Genomic DNA, 26,315 nt, shown 5'->3' on the forward strand with positions numbered 1-26,315 from the left:
AATGACTAATAAATTAAACCAGTATGCTATGTCGATATGATATAGATCGAACCAATAAAAATGTCATCGAGTCTGGTTTTTCCTTTAAAAACAGGCTACCTTAGGCTATATCTTAAAATAGTCTTCATAATTAACGACGCGTTATCATCTCTCTGATCAACACTTGTCAGTTGTAAATAAAAGGAACAAATCGTTCAGTCGTACTTTTTTAGGATTCTTCGTTAATTTGTAATCTAATCTAAAAAAGTAAATAAAAAAAATAATAAAAAAGTTTATCCTCACCTGTTGAAAGTTTGATGACGCACTAACGTATTTCTTAAAGCTGATTGGCTTGAATGTTTACCTCCGTCAATGATTGGTTATATATGCGGAAGGAGGCAAATTTATTTGTTTCTTTCTTTCTTTAAATTTCATTTAGTAGTAGGCATAGCCTATATATCCTCTCTATTATTCGTGGCTATACAGAGTATGAAAGAAAAAAAAAAACTGTAGGCTGTATTGTAACTTTAGGCTCTGTAACAATTTGTATATATTAATAAAGAGGAAAAGTGAAATTCACCTTGTTAGAATTCTAAAAAAATCGCTTTTTTCTTTCTTTCTTTTTTTAATTTTGTAAAGTTCCAACATTCATATAAATAGAGTGTAAAAGTAGACACAAATCTAGATGACAAAAACGTTCCCCTAATCGAAGAATGACTCATTTACAAGCCCAATAAATAGCTTCCTTCAGGACATTTAGTTATGCTAGTTATAAAGGGTTTAGTCAGTGCAGTGGTAATAATTCTACAGGTATCACACACAAACTGCTGTCTGACTCTTGTGAGAGTCTCGCAGAGATTTATGAGCGGGTCGTCATCCGCAGGGGGTCTTGCATGGGTTTCTTGTTTTTCATAGTGAAGAGCATTATTGTACTCGTGCCATGTCAACTGCTTAATCCCTCCATTGATGCATATAGACCGAGCTATCACAATAGGCACATTGTCAAGGGGTTTGGCGACTTTTGAACCCGCAGCAGAACATGCCTGATCTCAACAGACTGTCCACTGTACAGTGGTAAACACTCACATCGGAGAGAAGAGCAAACGCTTAAGATCACGCTCCATGTGAATTTATAGTTATGATGGCTTATTCTTCATTTTCTTATCTGACAGCAAAATCTGGCTTTGTGTTTCTTATTCTCAACTTTTTAAAATTCTGGCTAACATTCTTATTGAACAGTAGCTGATATGTGCTTCTTGTTTTTGCAAATTTATATATTATCACTGTTTAGAGATGTGCAGAACAAACAGGTCTTGTCATAATGTGATTGTATACAGTAAAGTAAAGAATGCTTACTCTCTTTTCAGAATTTTAGGACACTGCGACCTCTACCGGTATCACTGAATATTACAAGCAGTGCAATCAGTAAGAAACAAGACGTTACTAACATATAGCTACACTCCAATTCAAAAGTTTGGGGTCAGTAGGACTTAAAAAAAAAAAAGGAAATAAATAATTTTATTAAGCAATGTCGCATTAAATGTATCAAAAGTGACAGTAAAAACATTTGTACAAAAAAAAAATTTTTTTTAAAAAAATTCTGTTCTTTTTGAACTTTCTATTCATCACATAGTCCTGGACAAAAAAACCTTTCAGTTTTCATAAAAATATTAAGCAGAACAATTGGGTCACAAAACAAAAGAATCCCTAACACTTTGATGTTTAACATTTGATGTTTATTTTTGATTAGTTACAAAACATAAATAGAATCAACAGTTGAATTAGTTACAATTTACAGTAGCTAAATCACCAGCAATAAGTTTAGTCCTCTATAGATTATTTTCACTTAAATAACCTTTAATTATTGGTGGTCAGTCAAGTAATTCTAGGGTCCCCCTGGTTTTACTGTACAACTTCACCCAAAAGTCACACCACTGTAGAAATGATTTGGCTTAAAATATTCCCAGTCACTTGCACTGAATTAAAATCCCTCGAAATTTTGTATCATGTTGAAATATTGGAACAAACGTTTGGGGTAAATTTGTAAGCCAGGGGAACTCGAGAAACCGTTTAGGACCTGTGTCTTATCAGATAACCACAGCTTTCTCAACACTGATCAGTACACAATTTTACATTTTTACAACCCCTTTCAAAATACAAAAATAATGCTTTCTTTTTAGATTACATTTTTGTAACACTTCAGCAGAGGGTTATCTTTACATTTCCCATTTGTACAGATCAAATGGCTTATGTTGGAGTTTTCTTAGACACAACAGCTTTATGCTCACCACTATACTGTTGGTTTACTGTGGGGTCTTGTCTTTAGAAAAAGGACATAAAATACTGGAAACTGTGTGATCCCAACTCTTTGTAGGCAACGGCCATTGTTGACTTCTTTTTGTAACATCCACGAGTTCTAGCATTAGCACAATTTAAAGAGCTTCACAAAATGAATCCGTTCCTTAACACAATACATTCCATCCTGTCTATCTCTCACCTACTTGTTGAAAAACGCAGGTTGCCTCTTTCATACCAACCTTCAGTTCCTTTTTTCAACAAAACATTAAAAACAGCCAGTTTTCTATATTCTATATATGGGCATTGCAGGTTTATGAATGCTGACTGACAACCTCTTTATAAATCTTCAGTAGTCTTGTTACATAGCTGGGCATTGATATCTTGGTCTAGATGAATCACATATAAGCTTTATGATCAGTGTAGAAAAATACACTGTAAAAAGGCAACCTATGTTCTTCCAGTCATAAATTTGCTTGGCAGTTATGTATGTCTATATCTGATGAAATGCCAGATTCAATGAGGATTACATCTTTTTGCCAGTGTTTTGCTGATGCGCTGCGTTCACGAAAAGCAAACTCACAGTTCACAGATCACAGTTCGGTGTTCACGGAAGCACGTTCATACGGGACTGTGCAAAAATAGACAAGAACAAGAACAAGCTGCGTTCACTTCACTTGAGCTTTCCAAACAGCCGTCTAGTCTTGCACTCTTCACCATGGGATTAATGTTAATAGTGTAAACCTTAAAAGTATGAACGTCTGCTAGAGAAAAATACAGAGAGAAAAATACTGCAATCATATTAGCTAGTTTCATTTGAAACCAAATGAACTGAAGAACTGTTTTCTTCTCAGAATCAATTGCAGGATCGTAAAAGGAATTAGTCAATGGCTATTTGTTATTCTAGAAAAAATCTTGGCTAAATCTAAAACGTTACCGCTATTTATCATTGTAAAATATAATACATGAGGAGCATGCCTTATTCCGTGCACAACAAGTGTTTTCGATTGTTTTCATAGCTAAGATGACGGTTGCAGGGTTACCATGCTCTGCGCTAGAACATGCGGTTGATCTCGCCACCGGCTGAATCCGTTGTGCTCTTTTAAGATGGCGCATCACTGCTGACGTCTGGTTGTTGTCTTTTCCGTGCGTATATATAAAAAAATATTTCTTTTAAGCTATACAGACCCACGTCACAACAACACAGAAAAGAATTTAAATATCATTACTAATTGCACTTTTTAAAATTCAAATAGTCCTTTCATTTGAAGCACTGATAAATAAAAACAAAGAGGATCATATCTCATGTCAAAAATGTCTCTATATAGGGCAAGTTCAGGTCCAGCTAAGTCAGATATAAAACTTGACGGTGCGGAAACACACAGAGGATATGTTTTGAAAAATGCAACACAAACACACGCTCACACAAATACACACACTACAGTATTTATACACCCCCATACCCATACACACGCAACCACTTGCTACTAGTGTCCTTCCTGTACAGGATGTACATCAGTGGTATTCCTCTCCGTCTTCTCAAACAGACCTCATCTCACTGCTGTCCTAAAGGAAGGGTGGACGTGGAGGGTTTGGAGTGAAGTTTGGCACTTGAAGGCAGAGTGGAGTTGGAGCAGGAGGAAGAGGAGCATGAGGAGGAGGAGGACGAGCAGAAGATGGTGTCTTGATTGGCGGTGGCGGCGGGGACAGAGGCAGCTGTGATGCTGGTGGCGGGGGGCAGCGGAGGCCCTGCTGCAGCCATAAGCGAGGGGGAGGCGCTGGGGGGAGGCACGCCAGACACCGGGGGCTGGGATCCTGACAGGAGCTGGACCTGCTGCGGGTGCAGGGGAGAGGGGCTGTACTGCAGGGGCTGACGGTGCAGGGGAGGCTGCAGATGTGCATTCTGCTGGGGTAGAGGAGCTATGGGAAATTGCGTTGGAGGCGGCTGCGTTTGCCCACCGATGGTGCTATAGGGGGTGGACGTCATTGTAGACATGTTGACTGATACGGGAGTACTCAATGGACCCCCGGAAAACCAACCCGATGAAGCTGTTGGCTGCAAGATAGAAACATAATTTACTTGATTATTTACTATTTTATTTTATTTTTAGCATCACAAATCAATATAGAGAAATCCAAACATCTGAAACTATATTGAAAATCAAGGATTTAAAATTTAATTTAAATCTGGAAATAAACAAGTTTTAATTGACCTTTATACCATTATGAATTTTTAAATGCGGAGCGAGTATCGCCTGTGGGTCTAAGCGCACAGGTATGGTAATGATATTTAATGGTAGCAAAATAGGAGCATTTTCCAGTAGTGTTCTCAAAGTGAAGTCACGATTACCGTTGTTCGGTGAGTTTTCATGGGCGAAATACAGTCATTTCCAATAGAAATTAGGGGTGTAACGGTCCTCTGTCAAAAAATCAAACGTTCTCCGCCCTTGGTTCGGCACGCACTTGCACTGCGGTTCAACTAAAATCTGACGATACATCTATAATATGGTTTGTTAAAAACAACTATGCGTAAAACAGACACAGAGTTTGGCTAATGTATGTTTCTGACAATGGATATAAATACTGGATTCCCAATACATTACAACAACAGCGATGATCAAAAAATGTGGACAAAACAGTCAGTCTTTGTAAATTTTGTTCAATGCGAGTGCCATATGCTCGAATATGAGCAGTCATTTACGCCGTCATCACCTGGGTGTTGATAGCGTGCGAATGCAGGCGAGACCTGAACAGCACACGTTGCTATCTGTTTAAACTAAACTCATTTAAGCCTTGCCAATTTAAACATTCAAGAGCCAGAAGACACGAAAGAGAACTTGAACGCGCTGTAAAGATTCAACGTACAGTATCAGTGTACTGATAGCTTATTTGTGTCTTTGCTCTATTGTATTTATTTATGCTGTTGCTTGTTATTTTATTTGTTCTTATTTTTATTTGACAGTATTCCTTTTTTCCCCTGAACATAGCACATACCGAACCATACAGAAAACAGTGACTCTGAAACCGTGAAACAAACTGAGCCGTGAGTAATTTGAAACGTTACACCCCTAATAGGAATCCACACGATTGGGAGGATGAAAGATTTTCCCTGCCAGATTTCACAAAGGGGTTCAATTTGGTCACTTGAATTTGCTGCAGTGGCAATCAGAAAGCTGCTTGGTTTGAAAGTAACTTGTGTGAGCAGTGCTTCATATATTGCTACACTATTGAATATAGACAAAGAACATTTTTTGCTTGCAAAATTTCATGTGATCATACCTTTAGACTTTTGAATCCCACTGTATATCACAGCAAAATATTTCTAACTCATACAGGATAGTGCAAATGGAGACACTATATTTGTTGCATGAATGCTTTACCTCAGTAGTCTGGCCCCATCCGCCCAACTCCTGCACTTGTTGGATCTGTTTGATTTGATTCAGTGAAGGCTTAGGCTGAACAGGGCAAACAGCTTCTTTTGACCACTCATCAACAAGCTTATGCAGTTCATCTGTGAATGTGCTCTTTCTATTGGCAGAACCCTGGGCTGAAGGACTCTGGTCTGAAAACAAAATGATGGAATTGTTAAAGATGCTATTAAATAAAAATGACTTCATTCTCATTAATTACAATACCATTCAAAATTTAAGATCTGTAAATTTTTACATCTCTTATGCTCAGCAAGGTTGCATTTATTTGATCAAAGTAAAAATAGTAATATTCATTGTGAATATCTCTATTTAAAAATGTAATCTATTCCTGTGATGCCAAAGTTGAATTTTCAGCATCATTACTCCAGTCTTCAGTGTCACATGATCCTTCACAAATCATTCTAATATACTTATTTGGTGCTCAAGAAACAATTCTTAATATCATCAATGTTGAAAACAGTTTTGCTGCTTAATGTATTTGTGGAAACCTGATAAAAAGAAATTCAGGATTCTTTGATGAATAGAAAGTTCAAAAGAACATCATTTATTTGTAATATACAACTTTTATAACATTACACAAATCTTTACTGTCATTTTTGATAAATTTAATGCATCCTTGCTGAATAAAAGTATTATTTTCCTTCAATTTCTTTTTTTTTTTTGGAACGGTAGTGTATTACTAATTCGAGCATGTACTATAGCTTGTACCTCTATTAGCGGTCAGTGATGGGGTTTTCTCAGGCTTGCAGTATGAGTGAAGCCTGCTTTGCTCCCCACCAGAATAACTACTAGTCTGCTGAAGACTCCCTGAGTGTGTGTGTTTTAAAAGCAACAGGACAACAGTAAAAGAGGATTATAGTCTCAAAAAAAAAAAAAAAAAAAGCTACTTCTATCTCTTCTTTCTGGCAGTACCTTGGTGTGTGACTCCGTTGTTATCCATGTGAGAATGGGGTCGGGGCCGAAGCTTGGCTTTGGCGGGTCGGGGTCTGCGTGGGGAGATGGCGAGGGGTGCGGCGGGCAAAGGAGAGGTACGGGGCAGGGTCATGGACAGAGGATGTCTGTGGTCTTTAAGAGAGCGGAGCTGCCTGTACAAATCCTGCAGCTCTCTGTTCTGCTGTGCCTGCAGGGACACCACCTCTTTGATGTGTCTACAGAGATAAAAGAGAGGAGGAAGTATTAGTAGAAGTATCAGTATAAGAAAAACAGCAGTGCAGAATTCAGCTGCTCTCACTTCTCTCTCAGCTTGTGGAGCTCTCTCCTCAAATCTTCATCCTCCACCTCGCTCTCATCGTCGCTGCTGCCCAGGGGCGAGCGTGTGTGACTCCTCGGTGGATGGGTGGGTACTGTAGTTCTCCTCTCCTCTTTCTCACCATCTTTCGCTTTCGTTTTCCTCCTCTCTCGCTCCAGGTCAGGGGACACAGGGGAGCTGTCCGTCAAATTTTCCTCTCTTTGTTCGGCCTGTGTAACTGAGAAACGGCCAACTTTTCTTTGCATGGCTGCTTGGCTTGGTGCAGCTTCCTGTGGTGGAAGGGGCTCTGCGGACTGGGAAACTGGAATCACCTACAAGAAAAGAGAATAGGAAGTAGCAGTTACTTCACTGAGTTCAAATTATTTGTGTTAACTGTGGTCACAATAAATACAAAAAGAGACAATAAGCGTAAACTGACCAACAGCTAAAAAATTGGGATGGACTACTTGAAGTGTCATATATCAGGGAAAAAAGTTGTATGACACTTACACAAGATACACTACTAGCAGCATTTCTATTTTAACTTGGTGTATGGTGTATGTGGTTTTTGTCTCATTGTTTACACTTCCTGTCTGACAAGAAAACTGAAAAGGTTGAGCTACTGCAAAATGTGAATACTTTGTATAAGAGAATAATGGCAGTACCTGGAAACGCCCTCTGCGCGAGCAGGGTTGGTCGTGTTTAGATGCCTCCCTCTCCTCCTCCATCCCCTGGCTGAAGTTGCCATCTTATCAGAAGTAATAAAGAAAGAGACGCAAAGACGAGGAAACACAATGACAATAGTAAAATGAAATGGGAACATACAGAAAACACAAAGACAGTGTATTTGGAATAAAAAAAACAGACAAACAAGCACACAAACAAACAGAAGACACCACAGACACAGGGAGATGGCATTAATAACCACAGAGATCTTTGACTAACAAGCATCCATGCATGTTCACATGGTGAGATTATAGTCAGCATGGCAAATTACACCATCACTGGCAGTCGGTGGACATGAATACGGATATGATTATCATCTCAAATGGCATGCTAAGTGGACGCAGAGTGTGATGGGGAATGGGTGTGGGGAGGGGTGGCAGGGAGCAGCTTTAACAAACAGTAAAACCAGTTCATGGAAGAACAATCTCTGCAACAACTTCTAAAACATTAGAGAGTAATAAACAAGTATGCCCCCATCCATCCACACTCACACAATTGCATTCATCTGTCAGGCTCTAATATCACTGCCTAGTGAGCGGCAGTGATACCAGTCAGCATGTGTGAATAATCTACATCTACTGTGTGTTCATGGTGTTTATACAGAAACACTGTTTCATTCCAGTGACTATTTCTAGTTGATGGTCCTAAGGTGCTTGTTTAACATTTACAGTCTGTCAGGCTTAAATCACTGAAAACCATTGCTCTATTGCATTAGACTGATGCTATATTACATTTAGGCTATGTTAGGAATGGCATACTACCATATTACTTATTCTAAGCACGTATTGTGCACAGTATAAAAATTTTCAGTATATATGGAACATCCAGATGACTTAGATATGACATTCACCAAAATGTGCAGAATACAAGCAGAGAACTCAACGTGGAATACTGTATCCCATCATACTTCTTATACTAAGTATTTATACTGTGCATAGAAGGCAAATGTTCAGTTTTCATGCAATAAAATAATTTATGCAGTAAAATTCTAACACTTTTTTGACTCATTACTTGATTAGACTGTCATTTGTATTACAAAATTAGATAATTTAACTTTTTATTTCCAATATGCCACTGAATATACACTACTGTTCAAAAGTTTGGGGTATGCTCACCGAGAAATACAGCAAAAACAGTAATATTGTGAATATTATTACAATTTAAAATAACTATTTTAATAATATTTTAAAATCAAAATATTTTGTAAGAATGCAAGTCTTTACTATCACTTTTGGTCAATTTAACACATCCTTTCTGAATAAAAGTACTAATTTATATAAACTAACTCTTACTGACCGCAAACTTATGGTAATGAAATGTTGAAATGTTAATCAGTGCACACTGTGTACTTTTTCCACATACCACTTTTTAAACAAAAACTGTAAGGACAGTAGTATGCTAGTATTCCATTCCAAACATAGCCAAGGACGAGCAAAAAATATGAAAAAATAAAACCTTCCAAAAGCCTACCCAGGTAGGAAAGAACAGGATATGATCTAAAGCTCTAGGAGAAATAAAACCTATGCTCATATGAAAAATGGATGGCTAGCATCTGAAAAACAGCTGTTTCTTTACTAGACATTAGAATGACTTACTTGCTAAAGCTTCAGTGAGTTAATTCATAAATATACACAGTGTCAATGGTGCATAAAATGTAAATTCAAAAATGTAATGTGATTAATTTAACTGTATTAAAAATGATTGCAGCTGTTATTTTTGTATTAAAATGGACAGAGAATTAATTAGAGTGGGCATGATGAACAATATGTAGTATCTAGTATCATGCCTCTTCAATTACTAAACAAATATAAAAAATGAACAGGTGCAAACTTCAGAGTCTGGGCCCATGTAACTTGTGTGCTATTTCTGCAATTGCAGGTGCTCTGGGTGAGTGAGGTTGGGTGCAGGAAGGTGAGGGGCACGGGTGCCGCAATACTGCACTGCATACGCTGGGACTGGAGACTCAGATCCAGGTGCGACGCACAAGGGTCATCCCTCTTAGATTCTCTTCCCTTTCTACACTCCTCTGTTCTTACCCCTGGGTAACCCATGCAGACAAAACAAAAAGGAGGCTACAACATAAACGTTAATGTACAGCAGAGCAATTCCTTTCAAACAAAAACTCAAGCAAGAAAAATGTACTGCTAGATGATGTAATGATTTCAGTACAGACTACCATCACAGCAACAACAACGTCACCATGGAAAGACTATTAGGATTAATAACTAATTAATTATAACAGTATTTTTAGAAATTAAGAAATCCCTATCTAGCAAGGTAAGAGTCAGCTACATAAATTGGCTACATTACTTTTAATCTAAACATTTGTTTTAGGTCAGTGCCCACCCACACCCCTCACTCGCTCTCTCTTGCGCGCTTCCTGCAGACGCTACCTTGCTGGACTCTGGGCTTCTTGAACAAGCTGGCGGAGTGGCGCAGTTTGCACGCCCAGCTTTTGAATTTTCGAGTCCAGGATTTCTTGCTAACAGGATTTCTGATACTAGGACATGTCAGGTTTAGGCCAAAATATCCACCTCCTTCATTGTGCTGCTGCTGCTGTCCAGGCCACAGTGGGATGGGCGTTTGAGAAGAGGAAGGCAACAGAACATCTCCAGGGGTGCAGCTTTCAGAGAGGGAAGGCGGAGCCTGGAAACAACACGTGAACAAGAGGAGGTAAACAAATGTAAGATGTGCAGTGAAAAGGCTTAAAGGTTAAAGCACGTATACCAAGACTTTGGAAATGTACTTTGTATTGTGTTAAATTTTTACAGCATTCTCAAGAAAAAAAGTAATGTAACTACTCTAAAAAGATGTGATGTAAACATCAAGTAAAATATAATAGTACATTTTTCTTACACATTTAAAATTTCCTTACACACTGAGTGTACACCTTTATTTTCAAAAAGTTTTAAAATTTACTTTTAAAGGTAATATATATATATATATACACACACTACCAGTTTTAATGTTTTTGAACGAAGTCTCTGATGCTCATTAAGGCTGCATTTATTTCATAATAAATAGAGAAGAAACAATAATATTGTGAAATATTATTACAATTTAAAATTATGGTTTTCTATTTTAATATACTTTAAAATATAATTTATTTCTGTGATGCAAAGCTGAATTGTCAGCATCATTACTCCAGTCTTCAGTGTCACATGATACTTCAGAAATCATTGTAATATGCTGATTTATTATCAATGTTGGAAACAGTTGTGCTGCTTAATATTATTTTATAATATTACTTTTTCAGGTGATAGCTGTGATACTTTTTCAGGATTCTTTGATGAATAAAAAGTTTAAAAATATCAGAATTTATTTAAAATAGAAATGTTTTGTAACAATATACACTACCGTTCAAAAGTTTGGGGTCAGTAATTTTTTTTCTTTCTTTTTTTTTTGAAAGAAATTAATCCTTTTATTCAGCACGGATGTGTTAAATTGATAAAAAGTGATAGTAAATATTTATATTGTTAGAAAAGATTTATATTTTGAATAAATGCTGTTCTTTTTAACCTTTTATTCATCAATGAATCCTGAAAAAAGTACCAGGTTTAAAAAAAGTATTAAGTATTATACTTAATTATTAATATTAAGCAACACAACCGTTTTCAACATTGATAATAACTGAGTATCAAATTAGCATATTAGAATGATTTCTGAAGGATCATGTGATACTGAAGACTGGAGTAATGATGCTGAAAATTCAGCTTTGCCATCACAGGAATAAATTATATTTTAAAGTATATTCAAATAGAAAACCATAATTTTAAATTGTAATAATATTTCACAATATTATTGTTTTTTCTGTATTTATTATTAAATAAATGCAGCCTTAATGAGCATAAGAGACTTTGTTCAAAAACATTAAAAATAGTAATGTTTCCAAACTTTTGACTGGTAGTGTATATATATATATATATATATATATATATACACACACACACACACACACACACACACACACACACTGTATACAGTGCACAGCATAAATGAACAAATACAAAAGATGTATTTTCTTTATGATCACTAATATAATTCATGGAAAGATGGCAAAACTAAAATGTATTAAACATATACATAATAAAAACTGAGAAATATATGTCATTAATAGCCATAAAATAAGTAAATTAGCCAATTTTGTTTAAATTAAGGATTACAGAAATGAGTACACTCTAGATTTAATTCAACAAATGTATGATATTCTAACACTCTAACACTATGCCCTCCATAATTTTGAATATACTGCTCTGACCCTTCTTGGCACGGAGTGTACAAGTTCATGACAAATTGTCACATCTGTCCTGTTTAACTCCTGGATGATAAGCTCCTTAAATGCCCTGATCTTTAATGGGGAGTGTTGCTTAACTCGTCTCTACAGAATTCCCCACAGGTGCTCAAGAGTGTTAAGATTGAGTGCAATACATGTCCACAGAAGGTTTTTCACCTTGGGAGAATGCATATCCTCATTGTCATGTTGAAAAAATGCCCAACAATGCAGGGGATGAGGAAAAGGTAACATCTTCTGTTTCAAGTTTGTGTATTAAATTACACAGTGGTGTGGGAATTCATGACAGCACTGATAAAGCACAACTCCCTTACACCTTCAGCACTCATACGTCCCTATATAAGAGCTTTACTACCACTGAACTTTACTGTGGGAACCAGGCACTTCTCACTGTACTCCTCCTCTAGCAACATCATAACATTTTGGATGCTGTTAGATCCAAAATGATTGATTTGGTCTCATGAGACCAGAGTATTGATTCCCAGAATCTATATTTTGTAAATATGGGCTTTGGAAATGGCTAACTGACTTTATTGTGCTTTGGCTACAGTAGGTAGTTCCAGTGAGAACAACAACCATGCATGTAATTTCTGCAGGCTGCATCTTACTCTGTGAGATAAACAGTCACTCTTTTCATAGCTTTTGCTGGCTCTGAGACACTCGCTTGGCATTTCTCCTGCTCTTTGTCTAGCAAAAAAAATCCCTCATCACTAAATGAAAGCTTAAAATGAAGGCCTGATTATTTCAGGGGCCTTGTCACAAGTCCATTGTTTTTGAATTTCTGTGTTACTTTTGCTATACAGTTTTACTCAGCTGTTATTGAGTCAGTTCTGTGCACTTCTTTAACTGTTTGGTTTGGGTCAGCCAGTAAATCAGATATTAGAAGACTGCAACGGACTGTTAGGACAGCTGAAAGGATAATTGGTGTGCACCAGCCCAACCTTCAGGACTTGTACAACACCAGAGTGAAGAAACGGGCAGGTAACATCATTATAAACCCCTCTCACCCCAGACTCAACCTGTTTGCATTTCTGCCGTTAGGCAGACGTTACAGATCTCTGTGCACTAGAACATCTAGGCATAAGAACAGTTTTTTCCCCCATGCCATCTCCAGCTTAAACAGCTAACATAGCAATTACCCCTGTTTTTAGTATTCACTCTTAGAACCTGAGAGAGAGTAAAAATTAGTTGTGTAAATACATACATTTTACTTATTATTATTTTCTTAGTTTTACTTATTTAAATGTTCTTTCTGTTCTCATGTCATATGTATTTGTATGTACCAAGAGCTCCTGTAGAAAACCACAACAAATTCCTTGTGTGTTTGTGCACACCTGGTGAATAAAGCTCATTCTGATTCTGATATATTTTCACACTAAAAACAATGATTTGGTAATCCTCTTGTACCACTGTCCTCTTTTGTGCTAAGAAATAAGTCTCCTGACAGTTCTCTCCCAAGTGGTTCCATTGTTTTCAGCATTAAGTCTGAGAATGATTCAGTGGGCTCTATAACACTTTTAATTGTCAAGAAATTACTTCTCTTTAAATGTTTTGGTTCAACATACCTGTTGATCAAACATTGCCTTAAACTTACACAAGAAAATTTTTATTTCGTTTTAGGAGGGTGTACTCATTTTGGCTACAAAACATTTTATCACCTTGATAAGAAAATCTTATTTTCCTGAATAATTTTGACATGCTTCTTTGGTAATTGATTAAGCAGACTTGCTGGAACATTATATCTCTAAAGAACCCTAACATGTCTTATAAGTAATTGAGTAATTGCTGACTTTCAAAAGTTTCAGAGGTGGTGTACTCATTTATGCTGTGCACTGTATATATATATATATATATATATATATATATATATATATATACACACACACACACACACACACACACCTTTAACAATAAATCTCTCTCTCTTTGTGAAAAACTACATTGAGAAATAATAAAAGATCACGTCAAACTATTAATAAAGTTCTTTTCACAAACTACTCTCTTTTAAAAAGGTTTTTTTCCAGTTATGATATGTGGACTAGTGTTGTCAAAAGTACAGACTTTGGTACTAAGTCTGTACTGAAATTTTTAAAAATGTGATGATACCAGCATTCCCCCCTAGCATTTTGAGCACTGTTGAGCAGGTTCTTAAACACCTCTGATTGGCCACTGTGTTCATGCACTCAACAGATATGTCTGTGATTGGCTACAAGCAGGCCTTCTATATCAGTGGATATATCAGTGATCTGCTGATAGACGGATCCGCTGACAGACGCCTGCTTTCAAACGTTCCGGTGTATATCTGTATAAGTGCTCGGTGAAGAGCGTCACAGATGTCTATTTACAACAAGTTTTTGAAGCGTTGATCATTGTAGCCAATCACAGACATATCTGCTGAGCGCATGAACAATTGCCAATCAGAGGTGTTTACACATTCACTCAACAGCGCTCAAAATGCTAGGGGGAAATTCTGGTATCGTCACATTTTTAAAATTTCAGTACCGACTTGGTACTGAAGTCTGTACTTTTGAAAACTAATGTGGACAGCTGTATTACCTGACATTTTATGTCCCCCTAAAAAACAAAATTAATTTTAATAAAGAAATAACAAAAACATGCTCACCATTGAGGAGATTCATTTGTTTGTTTGTATATATGAACTGCTTTTTAACAGATTTTTGAATGAAAAAGATTGGGAAAAAATAATTAGCCTTCTGCCACTGATCTGTTATATACACACCCCACTTACGCTTACTGATGTTTCACTGGGCACTTTTGGAGATCCGGGCTCCTGTGGAGGGGAAAGGAGGGAGCATGGAGGGGATGTAGAGGAGAAAGATGAGGCAGGCTGTTGTTGCACAGCAGATGAGATCGTCTCCTCCTCGCCTGCTCTCTCCCGCTCTCCATCCGGAGAGATGGAGGAAGAACGAGGGGTGGTGGAGGAGGTAGTGGAAGAGGTGGAGTGAGGGGAGGTGTCTGAGGAGGTCACAGGAGGTGGGGAGAATGCGTAGGGGGGCTCTGAAGACTCATCAACTGCAGTGGAGGCCGCAGCAGATCCCGAGGTGGAGTTGAGGGCAGGACCAGGGCCGCCCGTGGAGCCACTTGCCAGTGCTGCCCCGCTGCCGCTGTGCTCCTGATACAGCAGAGTCCTCAGTTTCTCATCCAAAGTCTTGATTCGGTTGTCCACAAACTCGATTTTGGGTGGGCCTTCGCTGTCTGACTCGGCAACTGAGGAGGGCTGGGCTGGAGAGGGTGTGAATGTATGGGAGAGGGTGGGCAGAGCAGTTTCAGAGAGTTGGAGGGGTGGGAGAGAGGTGTCCGAAGAGGGATGGGGTGGGGCGGAGTGGCTGACGGTGTCCTCACCAGTGGACAGCTCAGACTCTGACTGCTGGACAGATGCCTGCTTCTGCACAGCCGGAGGCACCGCGGTTTGTGCCATAGGCACCATATCATGCGGTACCTGCTGAAGTAATGTCTGCGTTTGCTCGGCGGGAAGCTGCTGCGGGATTACAGGCTGAAATGGAGCTCGAAGCTGTAGGGGATCCTGGGTCTGGAAGCAATGCTGTGGATGCATGGTCAGCATCGCTGGGGCCGGTGTGGTTTCTTGAGACACATACTGTTCTACAGTGTGGTGCTGGATCTGCTCAGCATTGGCTGTTTGCTGAAGGCTGTGTTGCTGCAAGAATGCGGTCTGTTGCATTGCCGGCTGTTGAGAATCAACTGGTACTTGTTGGTGAGGGACCTGCTGAACTTGGGCAGCTGGAAGGCCTCCCTGCAAAGAGACTGTCTCCTTTGGTATCGGCTGTGATAGTGCTTTTGACTCGCTAGGCTGGAGTGTAGGTGGCTGTGGAGCGACCTGGAGCACTGGATGAGGCATAATCTGTGGTTGCTGAGCCTGTTCGGTGGTGGCCATTGCTAACTGTAGTGTCTGGGTCTGTTGAAGTATATCTGGTGTTTGTGAGGGTGCCATTTGGGTTTGAGCTAGCAACTGTTGTGATGGATCAGCGTGGGTCACCAGTGATGCTGGAGGGGTCCCATAAGCAGACAAGTTAGAGAGGGGCTGTTCACCATCAACTTTAGCTGCAGCATCTCCTTGGTCCACATTGGAGCCTGTGAGGGCTGCGACTGCATGGAAAGGAGCGGCAGAGGTGCTGGAAGCCATGACAGCGATTGAGCCTCCAGTCAAGGTAGAGGAGAGGACTTGCTCTACTGTTGGCAAGGCAGAGGGTGTTAAATCTTTTTGGGCAGCAATGGCCGAGGCTGACATGGACGCAGGGGCTGATACAGTAGACACCGGAGGAGAGGATGCAGATATTGAAGAACTCGGGGAAGATGCTATCCCAGCAAAAGACTCTGAGCGCTGAGGGCTTTCATGATCTGATAATACATTAGACAGAGAGTAGAATATTCTTCAGATGTCATGCTAATTAATATCTGTCTTATTAATTATTGCTATTTTTTAAAATAACACAGCAGAAATGTTCTGAACTTTCACTCAGTCCATTCTAGTTTGGATTATGTAGGTCATTTCAATTTCAAATTTCACACCAGACCAAAAGTACTGTGCATCAAAGTGAATTCTCTACCTTTCTCCGTTTCTATGGACTTGGGAACTCGGCTCTCTCCCATTGGTGGGGAAGTGGAAGCTCCCTGGTTGGAGTGTGAGTCACGATGGCGAATGGTTTGGTTAATGAAGAATCTCCAGCGACCCACAGGGGAAGACTGAGGGGCTGAATCCACTTCGGCAAATGGGAGAATAGCACATAACATTTATTTTCCTACTAACTGTAACAACAGTGTAAAATTAAAAAGTCTTGTTTAATACTTATTATTTTTTTTATTTTAATCAAGATAAAAAGACACCAAAGTTACAAAGACAAGATAACTTTAAACTTTATTCTTTAGTTTTATTTATGACAAGATCAGACAGTTACACTTACCTGTTGCACTGGATGGGGTGCTCACATGGAGTTGCTCCAAGGACCCAGACTAAGACAGGAAAAAAAACCCCCATACAATTACAAATAACAAACAAAACATACTCAAACGTTCAAAAAATAGAGGTCAGTAAAAAAATGTTTTTTTGTTTTTCTTTTAAAAGAAATTTTCAGCAAGGTCACATTATTTTGATGAAAAGTGACAGCAAATACTTTTACATTGAATACAATTTTATACAATAAATGCTGTTCTTTTGATCTTTCTATTTGTCAAAATATCCTAAACAAGTATCACAGTTTCCACAAAAATATTAAGCAGCACAACTGTTTTCAACATTGATTAGCAAATCAGCATATTAGAATGATTTCTGAAGATTAATGTGACACTGAAGACTTGCTACTGAAAATTCTGCTTTGCCATCACAGGAATAAATTATATTTAAAAAATATATTAAAATAAAATTATTTTAAATTGTAATGATATTTTACAATAACACTGTTTTTACTGTATTTTTGATCAAATAAATGCAGCCTTGTTGAGCATAAGACACTAAATATCTTACCAACAACTTTTGAATGGTAGCATACATTCAGTAGCTATACGTTTTGCTTACATTCAGTAAGTAAAAAAGTATCTGAACCACAAAGGAATAGTTCATCCAAAAATTAAAAATTTACAAGAGCAATAGCCAGTAATATAGCTGGGAATGACAGACCTGTGACTGAGTGCTTAGTATTCCTTGAGCTTTCTTCACTATAGCTCTCAGCTCCTCAACAAATTTCTCTTTCTCAGGCTCAAGGACAAAATCCTCCTCCACCTACACAAAACACATTGTGAGGAAATTTACCGGTGAAGTCATACTTCAAATTCAAAAGCAACAGGTCATGATCAGCTATCACAAATTCTCTTAATATGTTGCTTAAAAGAAGCAAATGAATCATATAGCTGCTGAACATATTTCACCATATAATCCGCAATGTCTTCAGGTGCATCTCCCTCAATGTCAAACTTGAATGTGACCATCTTGTTGCTGTGAGTCTCCAACTGACACTCTACCATGTTGTCCCCTGTGCCTGAGACCTACAATATAGAGAGTGTTCATAATACATGATTCAATTAAATTAAAAGTGAAGTTCAGAAAACATTATAAATATTGTGATTTACATACCTGCAACATGCTGAGTTGAAAATGAGTTTTTTCAGTCTTTTGACAAGATGATCTCCTCTGAGATTTTACCTTATCTTGTTTTCCACTGGCCCACAGCGATTGGGCCTCATCTCCATTGGCAGGAACAGAGCTGGATTTATAAAATATTTTAAAAAATCTGTTTGTGCATAGTTAAATGTATACCAAAAATGTCACAAAAAAGGACACAAAACTACTTACCCTGATGAAGAGCCCCTGTTGGCAGACTGATGTGGGCTCTCCTGTTTAGTCAGAGAAAAGACAAACAAACACACAGGAACCACCACGAACCAACAGAAAAACAAAAAGAAAAACAAAACATCAGTTATGTAATGAGTTATGCAAATAATAAATCAAATAATAACAAATTCCATAAGTAAAATGAGAAGCAAAGTATTACACAATACTTTGTGTAAACAAAAAACAAAATGACTGTCCTGAATTCAAGAGACAAAAATTGTTAAGTTTGATTTTTGTAAGTTTAACTTTGGTTTTGAAGGTGTTAAGACGTGTTAAGAAGTAGTGGGTCTTGCATCTCAAATTAACTGAGTTAGAAGAGATAGGTGTTTGTTTGCCTTCTACAATATACGTACAATATACGTATATGGGCCACTTTTATATATTACCATAAACTCGCTGGTCAAAAATGCTCACTGCTAATGTGTTACATATTTGAAACTAATATAAAGTGCTTTTGTACCTGAGCAATGCCCAGCAATGCAGCATCACTTTCTGCCAGCGAGGTGGTGGGCAACACAGAGCCATTAGAGTCATGGGACTGTGAAGCATTGACAGTAGGATGGGAATCAGGGATCATGTCAGCAGGCCTTGGCTGGTTTAGCTGTGCCTCTGATGGAACAGGAATTTCTGAAACTGGGACAGCTGGTTGTAGGGCTGGGAGAGCAGAAGAGGGCTGTAGGGAAGTATGAGATGGACTTGGGGGGATCTGTGATGGCATAAAGGCAGCTTGGGAGTAATGAGGCTGCTCGAAACTCCCAGTAGCCTCTATGTGGGTCTGTGCCTGTGCGGTTGAGTGTGCTTTTGACTGCATGTTAGTCTGTGTGTGCATTTGAGCAGGAAGTTTCTGCTGGTTCTGGGGCGAGGGTGGTGGACCTGAGACCACCTGACTGTACAGAGGTACCGTTCTTGCTTGGGTCTGAGGTACCTGACTGGGAGCAATGTGTATCGGGAGCATATGTTGGAGCACTGGTTGAGGATGACAAGGTTGTTGGTGGAGATCTTGTGTTAAAACAGCATTAGGTGGGAGAAGCTGCTGCACAGGTTGGGCCTGATGCTGATGGTGGAGCGGTTGCTGTTGCTGCACATGGTGGGCTTGAGGCAGTTGCTGCTCATGCTGTTGGGTAGCCTGAGGTTGCACTGGAGGCATGGGTTGCAAGACCGCCTGCATCGATGCTACACTGACTGGATGTTGCTGAGCTTGGATGACTTGAGAAGCCTGCATTTGTGATTGGTTTGTCTGTTGTAAATAGCGCTGCATTGATGAAGTGGCCATTGGATTGATGGTAGGCGCATGTGACACTGGAGACAGTACTGCTTGCTGATATTGCTGCAGAGGCGGCTGTTGTTGTTGTTGTTGTTTTACAGATTGTGTGAGGTCTAGCTGAACAGACTGAATGGTTTGCGGACCGACAGGTGCTTGAGCAAATTGTGTGGGCATAATTGTAGAAGCAGCCGGCACTGTAGGATGCACAAGAGGCGCAGGTGACCCTACCACGACTTGACACTGGAGAGAAGCTGCAGCTTGAGGTGGTACCAACTGAGTTTGGGATGGAAGGGTTTGCCCTTGTGAGACCATTTGTGTTGAAGTTGGGACAAAAGAATGAATAGGTTGTGGTGTAGGAACTTGTGTTGGAGATGTGATTTGTTGGGTTGGTTGTGGAACTTGCAGCTGGCCTGCTTGAATATGGCCTCCCATTGTCTGCGGTGCAGGATGACTTTGAGTCTGCAGGGGAATCTGACCATAAATTCCAGGGTCCCCTTGACTCTGGATTTGTACTTGCGCTGAAGGTTGGGCCGACATCTGAGGTGGTATCTGTTGCTGGATGAGTACTGGGGCTGGAACTTGACTAGGTATTTGAGCACTAACCATTTTTGGTACAGCCTGAACCAGGGTTGGAACTTGTAACTCTACCAGAGAAGGTCTATGTGATGCCTGGGGAAGGATGGCTTGTTGTTGCTGAATCAAGACCTGTTGCTGCTCAGTCTGTTTTTGAGAAAGATGAGGTTGAGGGGACATTATTTGTTGAGAGTGCTGCATTTGACTAATCTGCTGGACCATCTCTGGAGGCTGTGTTTTCCCTAGGTTTGCCTGATCTACCAGAGCTGCATGTTGCTCTATATGCTGCTGCTGCAATAAAACTTGATGCAGTTGTTTCTCAGCTTGTAGAGCTTGTTGTCGCTGTAATTCAATCTGGTGTTGTTGCATCAGAAGATGTTGCTGCATCTGTGACTCTCTCTGTTGTAGCAATGTCTGTTGTTGCTGCTCGGTCTGTTGTTGGAATATCTGCTGCTGCAATTGTTGATCTGTCGGCTTCTGTATTTGCGGCTGTTGCTGTAAAACATGTTGCTCTATCTGCTGAGGCTGCTGTTGCTGTTGGCGTAATAAAGTTTGTTGCTGTTCGATGTGTTTCTGCTGTTGCAGCTGTAGCAGTACCTTTTGCTCTAATTTTTGCTGCTGCTGAATGAGTGCTTGCTGCTGCTGCTGTTGTTGCTGCTGTTTAAACAAAGCCTGCTGTTGCTGCTCCAACTGTTGTTGATGTAAAAGCGCTTGTTGCTGCTTTAACTGGAGTTGCTGTTGTTGTTGTAGCAAAGCTTGCTGTTCCAACTGTTGTTGCTGCAGAAGAGCCTGTTGTTGTTCACGTTGCTGCTGCTGCAGTAATGCTTGTTGTTGCTCCAGTTGCTGTTGCTGAAACAAAGCCTGTTGCTGTTGTCTTTGTTGTTCCACCTGTTGCTGTAAAATGGCCTTTTGCTGCTGTTCTATTTGCTTTTGTTGCTGTAATGCTTGCTGCTGTTGCTCGATTTGTTGCTGTACTGCCAAGTTTTGTTGTTGCTGCAGAAGAATTTGTTGTTGCTCAACTTGTTGTTGTTGTGGCTGAATATAAACTTGCTGTTGATGTTGTTGCTCCATTTGATTTTGCAAAACAGCCTTCTGTTGCTGCTCAATCTGTTGCCTAATCAGAAGTTGCTGTTGTTGTTGCTCCATCAATTGCAATGGCTGCTGGATTGTTTGAAGTACCGGTGGCTGTTGTACTATGGTTTTTATCATGTTCTGCTCTTGTGATTCGGCTATTTGTTGCACATAAACTTGCTGTGCCTGTTGTTGCTGAGTCTGGTGTTGATATTGTTCTACTGAGGATTGTTGTACGGACAGCTGATGTTGCTGAACTTGCTGCTGTATCACAACTTGCTGCTGGGGTTTGCTTGGAGGTTGTTGTATGTACACCTGCTGTTGTAGCTCACTTTGCTGTGGATTGGTTATTGTTGGCTGTTTCTGCTGTGGCAATGGGATATATGGCTGCTGAGATGCACTGGAATGTGGTGGCTGTTCCTGCAGAACCACCTGGGGTTGTTCTATATTCTGTGGCTGTTGTAACAAAACAGCCATTTGTTGAACCTGGTCCGTCTGCTGTGGCAACAACACAGTCTGGTGCTGCTGCATTATATTTGCCTGCTTTTGTGGTGTTGCTTGCTGGATGTTCAGTTGCAACGTTGCGGGCAATTCTGACATCACCTGCTGTTGCGTCTGAACAATAGCTTGCTTGGGCAAAACATCAGTGGGTTGAACAGGAGCAATACTAGTTTGGGTCTGCATGGGTGGCATGTTGTTGCCTGCTGATGCTATGGGTTCTCCAGCTGGGATGGAGGAAGTGAGGACAGTCATGGGTGCCTGGGGTGATATTGGGGGGATGTATGACTGCGACTGTACAAGAGAACCGTGGGGAGTGGAAGCATCAGCGGGTCGGGAGTGTAACATTTGCGAGGATGTAACATCTGTTGAGTATGGTGGAAGGGGCTGGTGGGAAAAACACATTTGGAAATTATTTGGGAAGGATGGATAGGCCAGAGCATGGAGTTGGGTAGCAAGTGAGGTGGGAGGGAGAAAAGGAGAGAGAGAAGCATTAGTGCACTTCATTAATCATCCAAAGGGAACAAGACATTTTGGAAAGCAAAAGATATGAAACAAGATTCTGCATGTGCAGTTATTAGGTTATTTTTAGATTGTGTTCAGACTATGATCAGTGTTGTTGTTTTTTGATTATACGCCACATTAGATCAGAGGCAGCTGTATTCCAAGAATGAAAGACATTACAGTTGGTGTTCAGGTCAGACCAATCCACCGCTAAAGCTGTACTACACTGAATGCAATTTTGCACAAAAAAAAAAAAAAAAAAAAAAAAAAAGGGTTAAAATCACAACAATGCATTCCTACTGGAAAATATTGGCCCTGCAATGCAACAAGGGTTTTTGAATGACTGCAGCACTTTTCGTACAGGTATGCCAACTTTTCATAGAGTTTGAAGAAAACCCTAATTGTACTTGATATGAACAGCTGTGGGGCTATTTTTGCAGTCAGTTTGCTTTGTTTTGTTGTTTTGCTCTTAGTGTGAATAGGTCTTAATTCAGAAATGTTTCCAATTCACTGCCTTAGGAAATTAATTACCATTTAATTTGTCAACTTTGTAGCCTTTTCCCCTCAAATACTGTTGCTAGAACAACATCTATATTCTCAATCTGTAATCTTGACTTGACAAATGTCTTATTGTCTAGCAACAAACAATTTTATATGACAATAAATTGAACTATAAATAATATTCTAGAAACTATTCATATTTACAATTGAAGGACAGAATACAGCAAATACAACTATTATTTCTTTCAAATTATCAGCTCATACGGTTCAGCTTACAGTGAATTTCAACAACAAATATGTTCTCTGGACTAAACATTAAAAATGTAGGTCAGTGAACATCATGTAACTCAGCACATGACCTAAATCAAAGTCACAGACTGCACAGAGAGATTTCTGAGGAAATTCAATTCAGTATTTCAGTAAGAGAGTGCCATGTCTACATATTGTCACTGACAAAATATAGACATGGCACAGAAAGTTATTGAAACTTATTTTTTGACAAAAGGCACAGAACTTGAGTCGTGAAATACCCTATTAGTCCCTCAACATATTCCACTAAAATAACAACATTTGACTAAGTCTCCCTGGATTGATTTGCTTTAGATATGAATTATTGTGTCCAGTGCAACAGTGAGCCGAGAGAAGGGAAAAACACACAGCGAAGCTGGACACAAGGGAGACAATCACCTGAGAATATTGTTGAGGCACACTTAATGGGACCTGTGATGCCATAGTGACTGGTTGAATGAAAGTCTGTGCCACAGGAATGTTAGGAGCCCCACCACCACTTTGGCCAATGGAAATGCCAGACATCCCACCATTCTGGCCAACAGGCACATTTGGAACCCCTCCGCTCTGACCAATAGCGAGCAGCTGGGGGTGAGATATAACCCCTGCTCCTTTCACTCCCTAAATAAAGGAAACAATTCTTATCCAACCAAAGAGTGCATTCACACAACAATTACTTTTTTTGTACTGTACATCAAAGGTTTCAAATGTGCAAGAATGGTGGTGTCTCAGCAGCTGGGGATGTATGGCACTAGATAAGAAAATTGTTTCTGAAGTAATGGTACTTACAGATGTGCCAGTGGGGTAACTGGTTTGAGCATGAGCACGGTTCCCTGACTCGGGTACAGAAAAGGCTTGGCTTTGTCCACTGACAGCAGGAAGACTCTCACCCTCTGAATATGGACAAGTAGAATGCCAAATCAACATTTATACACCAATTTGGGACAAATAATAGTTACAAGTGCCTGTCAGATCCTGTTAATACGACTGTGATTCTAAATTAATTGTGCACCTGTGAAGCCCAATGCAGTCCCTTGCTGTTGGACATGTTGGTCCACTTCTGGCAGCTCCTCTGCCTCTCCCTGAACCCCAGCAGCTGCAGAAGCTGCAGCAGCTCCTGTGCCCTGTGAGGAGGTGGTGCAGGAAGGATGGACATAGGAAAAAGAGGAGGTAAGGACCGAGGAGTCACGGCGCTCATCAAGACTTTGTTGTTGTTGCTGCTGAAGGAGTTGCTGTTGTCGCCGTTCACGGGACTTCTTAATAAGAGTCACCCTGTCTCTGATGGACTTCCCCACCACCTTAGCATCACTTTCGTGGAAAAAGCCAGACTTCACCTTTAAAAAAGCAATAGAAATGGAGAATGAATAAATAATTTAAAAAAAGGTGTAGGAGGGAGAATGTAAGTTGTCTAAAAGAGAAAAGTCATATCAAATTTGATTCAAAAGCACCTTACAAATAGAATTCTTAATTTTTTTATCAGATGTTTTTGTCATTCGCTCCAGTCCTCTTTGACTGTGATTTTATTGAAAAGAGCAAAAATGATATTCATTTTAAAAAAAGAAAAATAACCTTTTTTTGTTCTAAATGAAAGTCAAACAGATTTGGAATGACATGAGGACAATTTTTATTTTTGGGTGAACTGTTCATTAAAACACAGTGTTTTTGGATCACAATAAATGGCACAAATTGTAGTTTCCATTATTTCTGTTTTTATATATTTATAATACACTTTTCCTCCTATCTTTTTCTCACCATCTCCAGTGCAACTTCTTCGGCACTGTCATTCTCCAGGTCATAGCTGAACTCGATGGCCTCATTGTCCTTGTGCTTGCCTTTGAGTTTCTTTGGCTCTTCAACCCAGATGCGCAGGGCCAAGCAGTCTTTGCAGCCAGTATCTTCCTCTGCAAGCTCCACACGCACACCGGTATCCTCCGCAAAGAAGGCATGATTTAGAAGGTCCTTCACTGAGAGCCTAAAGGTGAAAAGAGAGAATTTAGATCACTTCACGTTCTTGCTTCACTTCCAGAGGAACTTCCACCATTTAAGTGCTTACCGCTCTAATCGGTTTTGGCGAATACAGCCCTCAATGATTTCTTTTACCTCAGGGTCATTTACTTTGTCAAAACTGGCAGGCTTGATACCCTGCACAGAGAGAAAATTTAGTGTGTTAATCCCCCCACATGATTCTCAAAACACCTGGATGCTATGTGCATACGAAACTGAAGTACATATAAAAATTGTGTATTTAAACATTAAAGACAATATGGTGAATTCACTTTGCTTGCTGACAGCGATGTTTATTTGCAAATTTTTGCTAAAAAATTTGTCTGGCTCAATTGCCAATATTGTGAGAAGTTTTGGAGACTGTGATCTACAGTAGTGTTTCTAGTGATCTGGCTCTTTAAAACGCTGGACTACACCACATGTTAGAAGAAATGCTCAGAGTAATTTAGTGAATTCAGCCAATATTAATCTACAAATCAAAAGGCATATAAAGACTTACACTGGTGACTTTGCGGTAGATCTGTGCAGCATTTTGGCATTCTGAATATGGGTACTCTGATGTAGCCATTTCTAGCATGCACATGCCAAAGGCATAGACATCTACTGACTCGTCATAGTGCTCCTCGTACATCTCTGGGGCCATGAACTCCGGAGTACCTAAGAAACCAATACAATATTCATTTAACATTCTATCTCTTTTGGCATCTGTTTGTCATTTTTGCTATCTTTGTCTTCTGTTGCTATGATAAAAATAAAAATCTGTTAAACTTTTTTCTTTTCTCCTTGACGACAACCAATCAATGCACAAGTAGTCATGAAAACTTCTGAAGCCTATAAATGTGTATCCTCCATATGTGAGGCTTTTTTAACCTTGAACAAGGCCAAACGAGTTCAAATCATTTCCCTCAGATTCAACTGCAAAACACATGCAATCTTTTAAACAATCAAGAAGGCCTTGAATCAGTTGTTCATCTTTTCCTAGCTTGATCTCACAATTATTGAAATTCAAATGAAGGATTTTAGCCACTGCAAACAGAAATCATCATCTATGCAGCACCCTAGTGCTTTCACGGATCTTGTTAATCATGATACCCTTTGCAGCAATCTCTATCTTAGTAAGACTTAAAATAATTGATTACTTATTCCAAATATGCTGCTGCTGGGAGCGTTCAGGTTTACGTTGTTAAAAAGAACAATGCTATAAATGCTGCTTCCTTTTTATGTTTGTACTAATGTGAATACCAGGTGTGCTAACTTTCCTCTCAGCAAATATTTAAAAAAAAAATCGATAGGTATTG

At 39.5% G+C, this 26,315-nt stretch overlaps 1 protein-coding gene across 8 annotated transcripts in view; it reads right to left on the minus strand.

Annotated features, from left to right (window-relative positions):
* Positions 1-1,693: 1,693 nt before the first annotated feature.
* si:dkey-151g10.3 (serine/threonine-protein kinase WNK3) overlaps positions 1,694-26,315 on the minus strand; it is a 53,975-nt gene continuing 29,353 nt past the window's right edge. Inside the window, exons 5-25 of one of the 8 annotated variants that reach the window (XM_051879274.1) lie at positions 25,517-25,674; positions 25,067-25,155; positions 24,766-24,985; positions 24,026-24,347; positions 23,803-23,906; positions 23,413-23,634; positions 18,775-22,107; positions 18,276-18,316; positions 18,057-18,186; positions 17,852-17,968; positions 17,604-17,705; positions 16,891-16,939; positions 16,537-16,689; positions 14,706-16,327; positions 10,194-10,305; positions 7,599-7,681; positions 6,937-7,265; positions 6,618-6,853; positions 6,414-6,512; positions 5,655-5,836; positions 1,694-4,330 (exon numbers count right to left, since the gene is read on the minus strand). In XM_051879274.1, the coding sequence (XP_051735234.1) occupies positions 3,830-4,330; positions 5,655-5,836; positions 6,414-6,512; positions 6,618-6,853; positions 6,937-7,265; positions 7,599-7,681; positions 10,194-10,305; positions 14,706-16,327; positions 16,537-16,689; positions 16,891-16,939; positions 17,604-17,705; positions 17,852-17,968; positions 18,057-18,186; positions 18,276-18,316; positions 18,775-22,107; positions 23,413-23,634; positions 23,803-23,906; positions 24,026-24,347; positions 24,766-24,985; positions 25,067-25,155; positions 25,517-25,674 (8,204 nt within the window). In that variant the 3' untranslated portion in view covers positions 1,694-3,829. Of the gene's footprint in view, positions 4,331-5,654; positions 5,837-6,413; positions 6,513-6,617; positions 6,854-6,936; positions 7,266-7,598; positions 7,682-10,052; positions 10,306-14,690; positions 16,328-16,536; positions 16,690-16,890; positions 16,940-17,603; positions 17,706-17,851; positions 17,969-18,056; positions 18,187-18,275; positions 18,317-18,774; positions 22,108-23,412; positions 23,635-23,802; positions 23,907-24,025; positions 24,348-24,765; positions 24,986-25,066; positions 25,156-25,516; positions 25,675-26,315 lie in introns of all 8 variants that reach the window. The other 7 variants (XM_051879269.1, XM_051879273.1, XM_051879268.1 and 4 more) reach the window with 7 other exon arrangements.

Source organism: Ctenopharyngodon idella, chromosome 22 (assembly GCF_019924925.1).
Source record: "Ctenopharyngodon idella isolate HZGC_01 chromosome 22, HZGC01, whole genome shotgun sequence".
Taxonomy (NCBI): Eukaryota; Metazoa; Chordata; class Actinopteri; order Cypriniformes; family Xenocyprididae; genus Ctenopharyngodon; species Ctenopharyngodon idella.